Source organism: Fringilla coelebs, assembly GCF_963513975.1.
Source record: "Fringilla coelebs genome assembly, chromosome: 4".
NCBI classification, from domain to species: Eukaryota; Metazoa; Chordata; class Aves; order Passeriformes; family Fringillidae; genus Fringilla; species Fringilla coelebs.
In genome coordinates this window covers 12,439,847-12,456,920 of record NC_140032.1, presented here as the reverse complement: position 1 = coordinate 12,456,920, position 17,074 = coordinate 12,439,847, and the positions used below count along the sequence as shown (strand labels likewise).

General features: G+C 37.8%; 1 protein-coding gene across 2 annotated transcripts in view; it reads right to left on the bottom strand.

Annotated features, from left to right (window-relative positions):
* Nucleotides 1-15,673, bottom strand: part of JAKMIP1 (janus kinase and microtubule interacting protein 1) — a gene marked incomplete at its 5' end in the record, with an annotated part of 73,456 nt that extends 57,783 nt beyond the window's left edge. Inside the window, 2 exons of one of the 2 annotated variants that reach the window (XM_084204352.1) lie at nucleotides 8,538-9,032; nucleotides 15,545-15,673. In XM_084204352.1, the coding sequence (XP_084060478.1) occupies nucleotides 8,538-9,032; nucleotides 15,545-15,673 (624 nt within the window). The remainder of the gene's footprint in view (nucleotides 1-8,537; nucleotides 9,033-15,544) is intronic. The other variant, XM_084204353.1, reaches the window with a different exon arrangement.
* Between the last annotated feature and the right edge of the window lie 1,401 nt (nucleotides 15,674-17,074).

Genomic DNA, 17,074 nt, shown 5'->3' with positions numbered 1-17,074 from the left:
GAGCTGCCATAGAAGACTTTAGTTTAGCCTAGTATTTTATATTCTAATATTTGTAAAAGCTCAAAGTCTGCATGTCAGCTCTGTCCCACTCAAAAACAACCAGAGCCACAGTTTGTTATAGGAAGGGAAAAAATCTGGCAGCATAAACGCCAACCAACTAATGTAATTAGGTATGAATTAGGTATGTATTTTAGACATATGTATTATGGTCTCTATTTTAGTGGGGAGAAGCATATCCTCCATTAGGCAAATGAAAATCAAAATGGATTAATCCAGTTTCTCTGCTGCTTCTATTTTAATCCATCACATGTTGTGGAAGCAACGCTGTCGTAGCCAAGACTCTCTAAGAATCTTCATGGTATTAAAGAGAAGGAGTATTTTTTATTAGACTAAGTGACAGAATTGATAAGAAAGCTTGCAGGCACAGAAGCCCTTCAGCAGATGAGATTAAGAAGTGTTTTCATGTTTTCTACCATGGCATTGCACTTGAAGGACCAGCATTTGACAACTGGAACCTGCGTGCCCTAACTCCTGCCACTGCTTCCATGGATTCCTGCCTGTTCTGCAGCTCATTTGAGACCTCTCAATAAGATACAGAGAATAGATACCATCTTTTCTTCCAGCCTATTTAGCACCATGTCATCCCAATCATGCATTGTGCTCACACATATTGTGTAAATCAAATACATAATCCCAGAAATCTCTTCCAAGTGTTGTTTAGGTTTCAAATTTGTTTAAGTTTAAAATAAATTTACCCACTTTTTGCAGCTACCAAGTAAAACAAGGTCACATGAACTCTTTTATATTCTCTTTTGCATGGATTTTAAAGTACTTTAGAACAGTGATTATTTTTTTAATGCATTTAAGGGTAGTACAAGTCAGAAGAAAAAGTCTGTGGTAGGAAGACAGTGGAGCAACATGAGGTTAGGACCTATTTTCAATTATAGGCCTTGAGAAGAAAAGTAGCAGAAATACCCTCTGAAAGAGGATTTAAAGAAAATAAGATCATTCACAAGCAGCTGCAGAGGCAAATTACTGAGAAATCACCTTGAGTAGCATAAGTAACTCTGGAGCTCTTGGTTAATATTAGAGCTTTTAAAATATAATTTCTTCAGGGGTTTTGTGCTGTCAAATGTTGGTTGCTGAACACAGACACTACCTGCATTACGTCAATGAAGGGACAGCATTTACAACCTGTGTCAAAATTACCCAGGTTCTTAAGAACATGTATCTAACTGCCCCCTTACAGCTAAGAGAAACCAGCAGAAATTAGTCTTTTAATAATATTTATCAAACATAAAAGAGAACCAAGCCAGTCATTAGAAAAAGCATCCCCTGCCAATTAGGCCACACTTCAATGGCTACAGTGAAAGAAAGTCAGAGACCTTTGGGGGAACTTTAGTCTCTCATGAAGTTGAAAGAGAAATCCCCAGGGAATTAAAAGCCACATCTATCAAGGCAATGACATATTCAGTTTCCAAAGTGGAAAAAGCCAGCTGCTGCATTGCCAAGTGTAAGACCTGCCTCTTTACCCATCCTTGTCAAAGTTATCTCCTAGCCAACTGCAGAACAAAATTCTACAGTGCTCTTCTCCAGTAGAAAGTTAATTAACCTTTGTACTAAGTTCCTGACCCTGAAAGTAGGGCTATCATGGACGAGGGATTGCTGGTTACTATGAAGAACTAAAAGCAGATGATACTCAAAAAACCAGGTTAAGATCAAACCAAAAAGAATTAACATCTTTTGTATTTATAAAGGGACACTAAGAACTAACAATATCCCAAGCTGAAAACTCATATGGAGAAAAGAATTCAAATGTTCCAGAGCTGTGTATAGTATTCCCTACAAAAGACATGGTCAGCTATTCAAATAAATGTTTGCTGCTTATTTGGGACACTTAGGGGGAAAAAGGACAAGAGATGCCAACCATTCAGTGGAATAATAAGGGTCACAGACAGAAGTGGATAGGATTTATTCTTAATTTCATGTGTAATTTTTCTAAACCAACAGAATATTTCCTCCTTTTAGTAGCTTTCACCACATATTTTTCTGAAGTGTATAAATCTCTTTAAAAGTTTTGATAAATTATACAAGAAACACCACATGGGCGGAAAATTCCAGAACTTACTGATAAGAGGTTTCTCACATCTTGCTCAAAAGCCAGTTACAAACTCTGCCACTAGATTTCTCCTATTACCTATCCCAAGTGTTCATTAACAGAACTGTCATGAAAAAGTAGTCAAAAGATTAAAATGTAGCAAGACTAAGTAATACAAACTTTAGGAAGTTTTATTTTTTGTCCATGTGCTACACCACATGTAACTGTTGTGGGTTTTTAATACTGTTCCAAATTTTGTAAGGAGATACAGAAGTCAAATTTGTGACCTTCCTAACTTTTTAGAAAATATTAAGAATTAACAAAAAATGCCGAGCCTGCACTATGAAAGAGCTCTCATTAGATCTGCTTGATTCAAGGAAAAACAACATCTGGCTGGAATGCTGCCCTGTGAGCTCCTAAAAGAAGAAGCATAAATCTTGAGAGGACAGAAAGCCAAGTATTATTTGCAGTCCTACAAAGCTGGAGGTGCTGAGTCTCTGCTGCAGATTAGCTCAGCCTTGGAATGCAGCTGAAACACGTGTCTCAAACAGATGGCAAAATCCAAGGAGCAGCCTAGCATTTGATAGCAGCAGCTGTGTGTGAAATACAGGCGGGGCTGAGCGGCCGGAGCAGCGCGCTGCCGCTCTGCCCGGCCGCGCTCGCCTGCCTGGGATGATTCAAAGCTCAGCTTTCCTGGCTCAAAATTCGAGACTGCTTCGGAGTCAAAACTCACACACACACACGTGCCAGGGCACAAGTGAAGTGAAAAGAGAAAAGCCAGGGAAAACCCTTCTCCCCAGGGCCAGCAGGGAGTGTCCCTGCCAACAGCCAGCTGTCCCTCTGCTCCAGAATTTTCAGAGACAAATGTCTCTGCATTGCCCCCAGTGATGAAAGTAGCATAAAGACACAAATTCCACTGCCCCAAAATGGCAAAATCCTGGTAATGGTAATGCAGGAGAACATGAATGCTATTAGAAAACTGTTCCCACCAGTAAGTGATTTGGGGTTCAGCGGAGCATTAAACTTTTGCTTCTATTACTTTTCATGTCAATTGCTCATATGAAGAAATCGAATGCACTGTTCCCCAAATTTGTAGATGATACCAAATTAAAGGGAGCTGTTACCACACCAGAGGACAGGAAAACCCTTCAGAGGAACTTTTTGACAAGTTGGAGAAATGAGCCAAGAAAGCCTCATAAAGTTTGCCTAAGAAAGGTACAATGAATGTCCTGCCCCTGGGCGACCTTAAATCCTGTTGGATGCCAATTGAAGTTGGCAGTTTTGCAATGGGAAGAAAGAAAAGAGGAGAAATAGAAAGACAAAAGGAAAGATCTTTGCATCCTGTAGGGCAAGTGGATATGGGTCAGTGGTGAGAGCTTGCAATGATTGAAGTTAACTTGACACTGGGCCAAAGTAGGAGGGGTGTAAAAGAGATTTAGCTTTTTATTAAGCATATGGGAAACTACACCAGGAGCACCAGAGCCACTCCTGGCCTCCCCAGCACAAAAAAGAGGGTATTGACAAACTGGCCCAAGTGCCATATAACTGGAGGAAGGCCAGTGAGACCACTCTGGGGCTGCAGCACCCAGCACTGCAGGAATGGTGAAGGTGCCAGGCTCACTCAGCCAGCCAAAGGAAGCAGGCAGGATGAGTTAAAACAGCAAATATCCACTGAGCCATCCAAAGGGGAATACAGCCATGAACTGAGTACATGCTTCTCCAAGATATACAGCAAAAGGACAATAGTGACAATCAAATAAGAACAAGAAAGAAATCTCACAGTGCCTGGGCTTTAGGGCAGGCTTTCTCTGCTGAACTCCATCCTGGGAGGTTTTCAAACAGGACTGGAGGAGGCCCAGAGCAACCTGGTCAACCTTGAAAGCAGAGCTGCTTCAAGCAGGACACTGGAGCAGCTGACCTGGAGAACACCCTCACCATCTAAATTTCCCATGATTGTTTTATACTCCCCATGCTAAACCATACTGAAGACATAGACACCTTATTAGAATAATCCATACTAAGGACAGACAGACAGACAACCATAATAATAGCTGTGCAAGGTTAGAAAATATGAATTTGTGCGAGTTGAAATTTTGGGCTGTCCTAAACTGGAGCAATCTAATTCTTAATTCTAAAAAAACTTTTCAGAAGCCTTCACTTAGAATGTGAGATGCTGTGTTACACACAGACACAAAAACTGAAATATTAGTTTTAAAAAATCAATATAAATGATACATGGGCTCATTCCATAACAGGGTTTTTCTCTTGAAGAGAAGTTTCAGTGAAACTGTCTGGACTTCTACCTTTAAAAACTGCTTCATCTCTTAGTTTGAATTATATTCTTTAATGTCCTGCATTATATTTATTTGGGAAACACCAGACAGAAGCAGGATTCCACACTGGAAGGAGTTTTTTGTTTATGCAGCAACTTAATTCGGACTAAGGAGATTAAGGACACTTAAATAGTGGTCTCCATAAATCACTGCTGATCAGGAACTTCTAAAAAACCCTAATTTGAAAACAATTTCTTTTACTTTGATGCTCTTAGCAGCAAAAGAATTTTTTGCCTTGCAAGTATGAACCTGCAATACTGTCACATTGATCTTTAGACAATTTTTATAAGGCTACTTGAAAATACAATTGAAATATGCAAATTTAATTCATCTGGTGTACTCTATGCCCTCTTAAACAGGAACCTGATTGTGCATCTAATACAATCAGTGGAATCTTACTGATTTTGTGGGTAAGAAAATTGGGTCTGTTTTATACTGAAGTGAAGTCTTTCAGTTAATTTCAATCCAATCTGTTAAAGAATATTTAGGAAGACCATATGTGTAAAGATTTTAACAGGGCAGAATGGTATTTAGCTGGAAGATAAGTAAAAGGCTTGGTGTTAAAGACATTTCCAAAAAAAGAAACAGTGTTTACTAAAACATATACCACAAAATGCAGGGTCCAAGTTCATTCCAAAGTTTAAATATCATATTACGTGTTCACAAAAGAAACATTCAGGTTTTCTCTTATTCAACCACTATTAAAAATTAGCAGATCAGTGACGTCATAATTCAATATCTTTTTAATGATTAGGCTTTTGCATGAATTTTCCAAGGCAAGCACTGCAAAGTGCCCATTAATCTTGCCACTGCAAAACCAGTACCTAGAGAAATGAGCCTTGCAAGGTAAGGGCCTGCTGAAAATCACTGTCCAAGTGGAGCCAGAATGGATGGAGCCCTGAACTAACATGGTCAATGACCACGGCCTCCTTCCCCCCTGGGCTGGCAGCAGAGCAAGGCTGGGCTGTTTCCCAGCATCCCAAACAATGTGAGCAGGCTACTTCAGGATTGCTAGGCAAAAGAGAGCAACTTTACTTACCTCTGAAAACTAACTTCAAACCTGATTATCAAACCAAGTCAGTCAGTTAAAGGGCAAGCTTAATCAAGGACAAATTGGCTAAAATGGCTATTTTGTGTACTTTTGTACAGTTTTCATTCTGTGGAACAATAAAACTGTTCAGACTCAACTACTCAGAAAATATGGGCTAAACAAAATAAATAATAACTGCTCTTTTTTTCTTATATTATTCTCCAAGGTGCCTCTTTACTTTCAAGACATCTGTTTCATTTGTCCCTCCAGTTTGCTATTAGCTATTTTTACTTCTGGTTTCATAGCTGCCAGCACATTGTGCTGATGCATATATACAACAAGGATGCATTTTCTTGGAGGATGGGGGAGTAAAATCCACAGCAAATAGCATTCCTTAAATTAATGGAAAAATATATATCACTCTTTCATTTTCAATCACAGGAACCAAAAAATTCAAGTATAATTTCTTACTGCACATAGAAAAAGTGTGTTATAAATTTTGCCAAATAGATATTTTACTTTCTCTTATTAGGCACTAGGACCTTAGCCATCCAATCTTGTTTCTGTTGAGGTTTGTTGGGTATTTTTCATGCCTCACTTCAAACACAATTCTCAAATTGATTATTCATATTTTTTAAAAATATGGTCATTATAATTGTATCCATATACACATAGTCAATGGATTTTGCTTTTTTTCTTTCTCGTAAACTTATTTTTTAATAACAGTCAAGAATTGTAAGATTTTAGTCAGATTAGTCATGGGTGTTAAAGTTAATGGCAAAATACAGATTCTTTTTTCTAGCTGCAATATCTATAAGAAAGGCATTCGGAAAAGTAATCTGTGATCTGAGATGCAAAATAAATCAGCCAAGTCTGACAAGAAAATCAGACTTCATCCTGAATTACTCTATCTGAATTTGAATTACATTATGGCCAGACCATTCAGGTCGTTAATTCCAAAGATGCTGGTTTCTTAATAGTGCCACAAAACACCACACACATACAAAAGAACACATTAATTGAAACTCAGTTACAGAACTGTGCTAATATTAATAACACTTCCTTTCACATCCTGATCATTTAATCTCACAGAACGGTACAAAACAACACAGAACCCCCAATCCAGAGCTGATAGGGTTAATCTGAAATCGAAGGCGAGCATCCCTTGAACTAATTAAGTGGAGGGGAGAGGAGAGATGGAAATATCCCAGTGATCAGATTCTATAATCCCATGTGCTCTCTCAAAGGAAAGAACCTATCTAGGAACCCTGCAGTATTTTTTACCTCGTCCCAGATTTAAAGACTGCCCTGTGCAATAACAACTACCTAAATTCCTAGGAATTCCTGGAAGAAACCCTTTCAAAAAACCCCACAAACCATGGAACTTAAGAAAAAAACTGAAATTCATCATATGAAAGGAAGGGAGGCACTAGAAGGCAGTACAAGACTCTTGGAGAAGATATAAACATTTCCTAAGAAAGCCCATGAGATCAGTGGCAGGCTTCCTCTGGTGCTGGAAAAAGGAAACAAGAGTTACCTGCACACTCTCCCAATATATTCACCTTTTTAGATGCACTGAGTAACACAGGCCCAGCAAGACTGCAATTAAAATTTTGAATGACTTCACAGAATTTTTTTCTGTGCCAGACAGAAAGCAGAGTGCCCTTCTTCATCACCTTTGCACAAGCACAGGCTGAAAACCTCTACTCATGAAAGTGAAGAGTTAACCTTTGAAACCCTTCTTGGAGGAGGTTAAATTCATTTAGAAAATGTCCTCCAGAAAAACATATGCCAGAATGTATCAAACTTCTCTCATCTGTAATGCTTTGTCTGTACTTCATAGTCATGATTTTAGAATTTTACATGTCTAGCAGAAACAGAATATGAAAGAAGCCATGTTTGCAGAAACGCCGCATTGTCGGTCTTTGCAGTGGTCTTAATTAATGAGCAAAATGATACCCCTGAGACTTGATCAACATCCAATTAATTCAAAGCATAAATATTTACTGCATTAAAAGCTTTCATTGTCTCAGACAGAAAATCAGCAGCATTAAATAGATATTACAGTTTGTACCTTGTCCTCATCGTAATTTTTCCTGAGGAATACAAGAAATAAGAGGTCATTTCTGCACAAATTCAAACCCACAGGATATTTTCCTAAGGAAACTGATGTTTCATTCTATTAAAAGTCTGTACAACTTGACATAACATAAATATTATGCTTATTGTATTTTTGTATTTTATTTGCATAGCTATCATACTGCTAGTTTGTGCAGATAAACCATTAGGTATATACATAGATATAGAAAATATCATGTTACCAAACAGAAGTGTCACTTCATGAAGACCTCTCTAAATGCATTACTGTGTACTGCCTATCTTAAATTCTTTACATTTCACAAAGCTGAATAATTTGGGGCAACCACTGTCAGGAAATACTGCCTGGATTTTGATTTTATACAAACAGCATAGTCTGCCATCTGTGCTGAAGTCCTTGGGTTTATGAAGCGTGAAAAAAGCCTGCTGTCCTAGGCCCTAACTTTGCTGCTCCTATAGAAAAAACACAGAAATTCTGAAAGGGCAACAGTGCTTCATATTGAATGACCTGGATAAAGATGCAAAAGAAGCAAAGAGATTGTCTTGTTTCAGCACAACCGATTCCTCCAATTTAAATATAAAACTCTATGGGAATTTAATGTTGCCATCTCACAAGGCATCCTTGCACTGTCCAATGGACAATCCCTGACTTGCTTTGGTCACCAGGAGTATAGTTGTGCAACTAGGAAGGAGAAAGTCTATTTCTTTGATCTGTTGAGAAAATTCATTCTGAAAAGCCTTGGTTGACTTTTATTCTATTTGGTGGGACATAAAACTTTGGACTGTGTTGGACAGGCTATGGAGCCAAGGTTCACCTTTGCTGTAAGGAGGAGAAACAGTGGAAACAGTGGCCCCTGTAGCAATCAGCACTGATGGAAGACAGCACTGCCAAAGGCTGCTTTGATGTTTATGGGCACATACAGTAGTGTATCAATACCTGCTACAAACTGAAATAAGCAGCATTACTCAGTGAACTCACCAGCCTGCGGATCTCCCTCTCACACTCCCGCTTTATTCTGTTGATCTCATCCTGGTGGGACTGATAAGCCGTGCGCAGGTCCGCAGCCTTCATTTTATCTGCCTGCATGATGTTGTTCAGAGCTTCTTCAAGCTGCTTTTTGCCAGATTTCAGCTCCAAGATCTCTTGTTGCAGCTTCATTCGTTCCCCATCGAAGGCCTTGCGAGCCTCCTCCTTTGCCTCGCTCAGCAGCGCCGTCTTCACCTTGTCGGCCGCCCCGTCCCGCAGGACATTGACCGTGGACTGCAAACGCTGAATTTCCCCATCTTTGATTTTCACCATTCTTGCCACCTCCTGCTCATGCTGCCGGATCAGTAGCTCTCTGACACTCTGAAGTTCCTTCATTTTCTCCTCGTGGAGCTTGGCTTTCAGTTCAGAAACATAGGCAGTGTGCTTATGCTGCTCCTGCTCCCTTTCTTGCTTAACCTCTTGGATTTTTTCTCTCAGTTTACCCACCTGGAACAAAATATAAAATACTGATTAACAAGCACCACTCCACTTTTAAAGTCACCAAGGAAAATGCCCCTAAACTGTTCTTAAAAACCTATCCTGAGTATTCAAAAGCAAAGACTGCACACCTCTCTCCAGTAAACAAATGGAGAAGCAGGGCTGGGAAAAGGCCATGTGCATGTTAAGGAATCTGGTATAGGGACATGCAACTGGTAATGAGTTCTCACAGATCTAGGGAATAAAATAAAACTGACCAACATGCAATCTAGTTATCTCCTTATTTCCTGTACCAACCACACCAGACTATTCTCACCCATAACCCATCTACTGTGCTCTACAAGTAAATGGAAAATTACTCAAACAGGGAAAAGACTTTACGTTTATGTTGGAAATACTTTTATTTTGGATTTCTTAATTTCTTAGCTATTTTAATGGGAAAGCCCGTATTATATAAGCCAAAAGAATTGGCCTTTTGAAAAATCAAGTCTTCTCAGTGGACTTCAGATCTCACCCCAAAACTGAGACTATTCATGTCCCCAGACATTTCAGAAAATATAGGCCAGTGAGTCTAAGGGCTGGGGAAAAATGTTATAGACTATTATAGTAATATCCACTGTGATGAAACCTCATTATAAAATGATGCTCAGCAGGCTGCATGGAATGTAATGCTTTTTTTCCATGTGGGATTAGATGTTAATTTAGAATAAAGGGGGAAAAAGAGAAAGGCTCACTTGTCTATTGTAGTATACCAGAAAGGCTATAATGTATTTCATCATTCATAGTTTCAGTAACATCTTTCAACTATCCCCATTATCGAGACTGCCAAAACCTCTATAAGAGGCAGAGGTTTCAAACATTGTATTTTAACCTTCAGTGCCAATACAAACTTACATAGCAAATAGAGTTTCATATTAAAAGAAGACTACCAAATAGCAGAATATTAGTCACTGCCACATCTGCCTCTATCTGTACAACCCAAAACTGTGATCTGTAGTCACATGATGCATTTAATTTACACTAAATTAAGCCAGAATTGAAACTTGATCAGAGAGGTGTCCAGTCAGGATCAACCCACCACAACTTGACCTGAAGCCTTCAGACAGCTGGGACAGCAGACTTTTCCTGCGCAGAAAATGTTACAATCCTCTTATTTTGAACAGCAGCTTTGAAAATTAACCAACTCAAACTTACCTTTGATTTAAAGAAAGGAAGAGATTGGAGCAAGAAAGGAAGGAAAAGTATCGTACATTTTTATGAAAGTCACCTAGATGCACTGTTGACTAAACACCACCTGGGAGAGCACTATAATTAGAGCTGTTCAAAAGGTAATAGCTCTGAGTCAGACAGTCACACGCAGATTTTATAGATATTGTCACTCTGTTCCAGGATGATTCTGAGAATGTATCTTTATTAAGAGAGACAGAGGTTGGGTTTTTCCCCCAAATGGTAAATCAGGCTATTGGAAATTATCTGTAGGATATATCCATGTATTTTTTTCAGTGGGATGACATTTTGTTCCAAGCCTACAGTAGATAACAGTGATTTTCAGTGCTTGCATGAGGTTACCCAATTCCATAGGAGAGTCCATGGCAGGGAGGTTGGAATAGATGATCTTTAAAGGTCCCTTCCAAGCCATACCCTTCCATGATGCTGTAACAAAACTGTCACTTACCCACCTATCTACCATCAGAAGAAAACAGACTGGTTTATAGATAAATTTAAAAAGGAAACAACATTCATTATTTACTTATTGCCTTACTGATGAGCCAAAAAAATTGAAATTAAATTGAGCAATGAAACCAGCTAATGACAGCATGGGGAAACAAACTGCATAATGGCACATACAAACACAGATAATATACCTCCAGAACCACAGTAATTTTAAATTAGTCATATTGCACATAAAGCATACAATTGAAAGGCAGTTTTCAATACAACACATTCATGAGCTTAGCTTCCTAAAAGAATTTTTAATAAATGAGAAATGGATTTTGACATTTTGGAGGAGCACTGAGTCACCAAATTAGCATACTTGCTCAATTTTTTTCATCTTTCACTAAATTAAGGGAAAGCAAGGCAAAACCTAATGCACTGTTGTTCTCTGTGAGAACAGGTATTAACCACTCAGAGTAACTGAGTACTATCATATATCACTACTAATTTTACCTAAAAGCTTCAGCAAGAGGAATTTAAACAAGAAAAATTTTAATCCTTCAAAAAACCCTGGAAATCCTTCAAAAATCTACAAAAAAAATCCTTCAAAAAACACAGCATATTAAATGCTTGTTACGTCTCATGATCCAGAAAAGAAAGATGCATCCTAATTCTCAAGGTCTTTTCTTATAACTGCTTTTGGTCAGAGATATTGGAAAGTTAGATCTGTCTGTTAGATCTTTACTGAAAGCCATAATCTGCTCTTCCCTCACCCCTCAGTCCCTCTCTCCTGCACACTGTGCAGTTCTGTACTCCTCTGGCTTCCAGAACAAGAATGAAATTAAAATAGTAGTGTGGCATTTTCCTATATGCTTGAGTCTCACTTTTTTGTTTGTTTGTTTTTTGTTTTCTTTTATATGAAGAAAGCCATTCTACCCAAGAAATTAAGTCAATAGGAAAGTAAAGATCAGGGCATCAAAAAAAAAAGTTATTGTCTACCTTTCTAAATAAAAATGTAATAATTGGTGCATGTTTGATGCAATGTTGTTCAGTTCTGGGCTCCAAAGTTCAAGAAAGGCAAGGAGCTACTGGAGGGGGTCCAGTAGGGAGGCCACAAAGATAAGAAGGGGTCTGGAGCATCTCTTATGAGGAGACACTGTGGGAGCTGGGCCTGTTTGGAGAAGAGATGACTGAGAGCAGACCTTGCCAATACATAGAAATATCTTGGAGAATGTCAAGAGCACAGTGCCAGGCTCTTTTTGGTGGTGCCCAATGACAGAATAAGGAGCAATGGCCATAAACTAAAACACACAAATTTTCACCAAGCCATTCTATCACTCCTCTTCCCGGTGGTGAAGTCTGCTGTGGCATTTCATTTATCCTAACCCCTAGATGTTGTGATCACAAGCCTATATATGTACAGTCACAAGTAGAATATGGATATTTAAAAGCAGTAACTGAACTTGGTGAAGATGGAGTGACAGCCAACATTATAACACCTTGCTACCTAGACCAAAGTATTACTCAAAATATTGATGACTACCTTCTAATTTTTCCTAACTATCTCGGTGGGAATAGGTACTTTGGAATACTTGTTCCTAAATATTCATGGATCTCATCATAAGCATTTATAAAACCACTGAGCTGACTGCCAAGACCATGCTCATTCACTGCAGCTCCTTGTGCTCATAGCACTGGACTTCGAGGTTCAATCAGAGTGAGTCCTGTCCCCATTCATGTTAAAATAAGTACAATGTTTGTGCTTTGGTCAGTTCCTTTCTTTACTCATTACCCAACATCTGGATGTTTTCCAACAAAGCCTTTTCACTCGCAGAGTGAGGGTATGTGAGCCCCTGCTCAGTTCATGCATTTCCTTCTCCAGGCTCTCCATAGATGGCAGCAAACCGACAGTCCAGACGGACATCCCGTATCCAACAGGGCCCCCAAAGCTATCCAGCAGGTGCTCCCAAAACAGGACACAGTACAGGGGAACTAAGGCAGGGCCACAACTTTTGCTTCACCCCTTAGGCAGCATAAATGAACCCAGCTACTCATGTGTCCGATGGTCAGAGCACCACCAGCAAAACCAACAAGGATACACATCCAAAAACGTGCAAACATGTCAATTTTGGATCAGGTATTGCATAAACATGCAGTAAACAACTTTACAGAAAAAAAAATTTCTTTACATGGATCAACAGCCAATGAAACAAGATGTACTAGGAAAATATGTACAAAGTTTTGAATGTCTCTTGGGTAAAGTTTTATTTCAGAGAAAGCAGTATTTTTCAGGCAAAAGTATGGTAAGGCTAATTTCCATCTGTGATGTCTCTCATCAATTAGAAGGTTCCTTCTCAGATAAATCATTAATATAGCATATACGTGAGGGAAAAAATAGTTTAGGAAAATTAAATTGAATAAATTGGCCCCACAAGAGTTTGTTACCTTTCCTAATACAGTTTATACCCCATGGGTCACAGAGCTGTCTGTTTAGCAGCTTCAGTACTTCTCTCTTACCTATTTTTACACCAGTAAATATATCTAATTTATTTAGAATTCTCTAGGTACAGTTTTTTTTTTTACTTTTCTGATACCAAGAAATAATTTTCCTTGGTTTTGTTACTATTTTTGAACTACAATCTAAACAGGAAAAATCTCTATGACTTTGATTTACTCATCTTGTCAGTCAAGGCTTCCTGTAACTGCTGCGCAGACCAAGAGTAGGCTGGGAAATAAACTACATGTTCAGTTCCAGTTAAATCATTTACAGCAAGCACCACAGCAAAGATGAGGGAAAGAGCTTGAAGATCTCCTCCCCCAGCTGCATCCTCACAGAAATGCACTCCAACACACTGCAGAATTTACTTCAGACTGCAATGCACACTTGGTAGGATTTTAGAGCACTCTGGCTGTAATTTCCTCTTTCTTCTTTCACAGATTTCATTTGTGAGCTCACCCATTTCTCTGCATGCATATGTGCACAATACACATTCTGTCTCCAGTAACAACCTCAACACACTAGAAAATATTAAATTTTAAAGCTGAAGAAAGGTAAACTAGAAACCAAGCTGAAGCAAATTCTATACTGAATATAGTGTAAGAAGACTAGTTATTGAAAATATTCCTGCAGCTGTCATGGTCATGTACTTACACCTCATTCTTACTTGAATCAAGAGTTAAACTTGATGCTCTTACAGGTAAAGACTGGAAGTGAATCAGGGCTAAACTCTTTCTAGTGTTCATGTGATTTTTTTTAATCAGAGTTATTTAATCAGCCAAATTTAATTCATTCTTCTGTCCAAGGTATACGATAACTTTATGTAATCTTTTTAATGCAATTTTAAAAATCATAATAAAATTCACATCCATATTTCTACATATAAAGTTATGCAGAGCAAAATAGGAAATAAGATGACTAAAAGGAAAAAATTTACTGGTGTAAATATAATCTACCATCAACTCAAGGCTCCAAGCAGAAACACTGAGATACTAAAAACAGTGAAATAATGCAACTTACTGACCTGTAAATTATTAAGCCACTACTAAATTTCATGGTGTGTGGTTTTAAAAAGCTTAAGTAGTTTGCACAACTTGTTTTAAAATTTCGTGTCATTATATCAATCAACAGCAAGAGAAGTTGGATGAGAAAGCGAATAGCAAAACCCCTGACTTATCTGTTAATTTACCAATACCCCTGACCAATAGGAGATTTGACTTTCTGCTTTAGTCTGTGAAGAAGAAAAATTTCCAAGGCAACACAAATTTAGTTGGCTGATATTTTCTGAACCTATTGCATCATTCAAACACAAATTAAGGCTTTATGATTTCTTTTTCCTCTGTAAAAAAAAAAATAAATTCTGAGGATTACATTTGTGATGGGTTTTGGGTTTACTTTGCAAATTAAAATGCAATAAATAAGACCTTCCAAAGCTGAGTATCACACAAGGATGTTAATGAAACTGGAATGTACAGAAATGTTGTTATTCAGGTATTCCACATTTAACACTGACAAAAAAGAAAAATGGCTAGAACAAAATCCTTCATATAAAGAGAACACATTTTCCCTGCATACTTTCTCCACTTGGTAACTCTTTGAACTCTTGCAACTACAGTATCCCCAGTCAAATACTGATAAATCCACCTGCACATGGATTATTCTCCAGAACTGCCTTGTACAAAGTCAAATGCAATAATTGATTTTAATAAATAACAGAATAGAAGTAACCTTACTGGCTTATTCATATTTTGAACAACCTACACAAATATATGAAAGTAACTGCTAATCTTCATAAATACAAATGTATTTGATGAATTAATATTTGATGAATCCTATGTGTCCTCTTGATTACCTAAATACCAGTTGTGCATATGCTAGGTAGACAAATATTGATGAATCTGTTTCATCAGCAATCAGATGCATCCTTGAATAGCTCAGAACAATGCACACATAACCTCAGAAAATCAAATTAGGACTCCTACACAGACAGTTTCCAGTTAATTGATATTCTTCATAGGCATTTAAAGTGACATGCCTCGAATAAAGTGCTGATATTTGATTTTGAAGACAATTTGTTTTACAACATACAGTTTTCAGTAATGTCAAATACAAAACTCCTTTGTCAGTAAGCTAATGCCATTTGTATTGCTGTGATTGCATATTTCAGTGACTGGATGTTTGGGGATATTTAGTCACTTTTGCACAATATTTAAAAGAATTGGCACCAATTTTAGTTTATCAGTTGTTCTTCTGATTTCACTTCTCTGCCATATTTTTCTTTTACAACTACCACATTTTAGTATCAAACTCTGCTGGTTTTCTAACAGTGCTGCTGTTAAAAGAATGATCACAAAATAGAGACAAATACCTTGGTTTTTTCTTGCTGAAATTCTATCTGGATGTTGGTCAGTTTAGTTCGCAGCTCCTCATTAGCAGCTTGCAGGGCTTCAGTCTCCATGTCGGGCTTCTCTCCCTTGGCACGACTTTTCTTTGACATAATTGTTTTTGAAGTTTAAAATAAAATGTTTGCTCCACACTGAGCTACCAGCTAGTGCTTTCTGCTCTTAGCATTTAAGAGTTGTGCAGTGGTCAACAAAACCTTTCATACAAGTCTCTGCCATCATGGGAGCAGTCTCTCATGGCCTGGAAGAAGCAAAGTAGGAACAGAATTAGGCTACAGCATTGAGCAGAATCAAATATCAGACTTAACATCCATTTTTAAAGCACACTGACTTCCTTGATTTATACTATACTGCATAATGTACCAGAGTTTGAAAGAAACAGATAAGTTACAAAATATTTCACCATCTCTAAACTCTATCCACTGTATTCTGATATTCACAGAAAAAAAAAGTATTAACAGTTCTGATGAATATAGCATATAAACAGAAATTATATCTTATTCAAGACCTGACTAGAACCATGCTCAGAATTCCCAAGAGGCACAGAGAAAACCATAAATTAATTGAGGTAGTGTTTCAGTGGGAATAGTTTATCTTTTGTAGTAAGAAGAAAGTATTTCTCTCCCTAATGTATCAGTTATAATGCATAATTGTATTATTCATAATTATCATCGTGTTTCACATCATCAGCACCTATTAAAAAGGTATCACAAAACTGGCAAAACATTTAAAAATGTTTCTTTAAATATCCTGTCTATAACCTGCTTATGTTCAGGGCTGATACTGTTTGAAAAGCTACAGTGGAAGCAAGAAAGTATTTAACTTCATTTTCATTTCCCAGTATGCTCTAAGCTTAAAAAGTATTCAATTATTTAAATCAGCTTTATGTAATATTCAACGAGAATATCAATAGCAGACAAAGAACCCTAATTCCAATAATTAGGAAATCCCATGATTAGTTTGCTTCATGAGTAGTCAGTATAGAAGTTTAATCTGTGATTTTTTTTCCCTCTCTGCTCTTCTCAGTGCTCCACAAGACCAAACTGTGGAACAAGTGCTATCAATGCTGAACTAGATTCCAAACCCATGTTCTCTGCACACTTTTAAATATTCACATAATTTCATCATTCAGTTTTTGACAAAGCAGAAAGGTTCCTACTTTAAAACTGAATGACATTACTGGAGTATTATATTTCCAAGAAAATTTTTATCTAATTGCCATCAAACACTAAGCTGATCTTTCCAACCTACTACTGATGGGGAGTAATTTTGAAATTGTATTAGATTGAAAATCCTATGCACTCCTTAGCACATACTTTCTAAAGGGTTAGTGACTAATACCTCAGGTGTGTAGAGAAAAGCTAAACACCTCAGTTTTATCCTCCTTTTCAAGCACTGGTGAACAGGTGGTGAGTTAAATATATTGCTTAGAATGACAAGTCAAATCAGATGAAAAGTGAACAGAACTCAGGATGCCAAGTCTCTGTTTTATTATA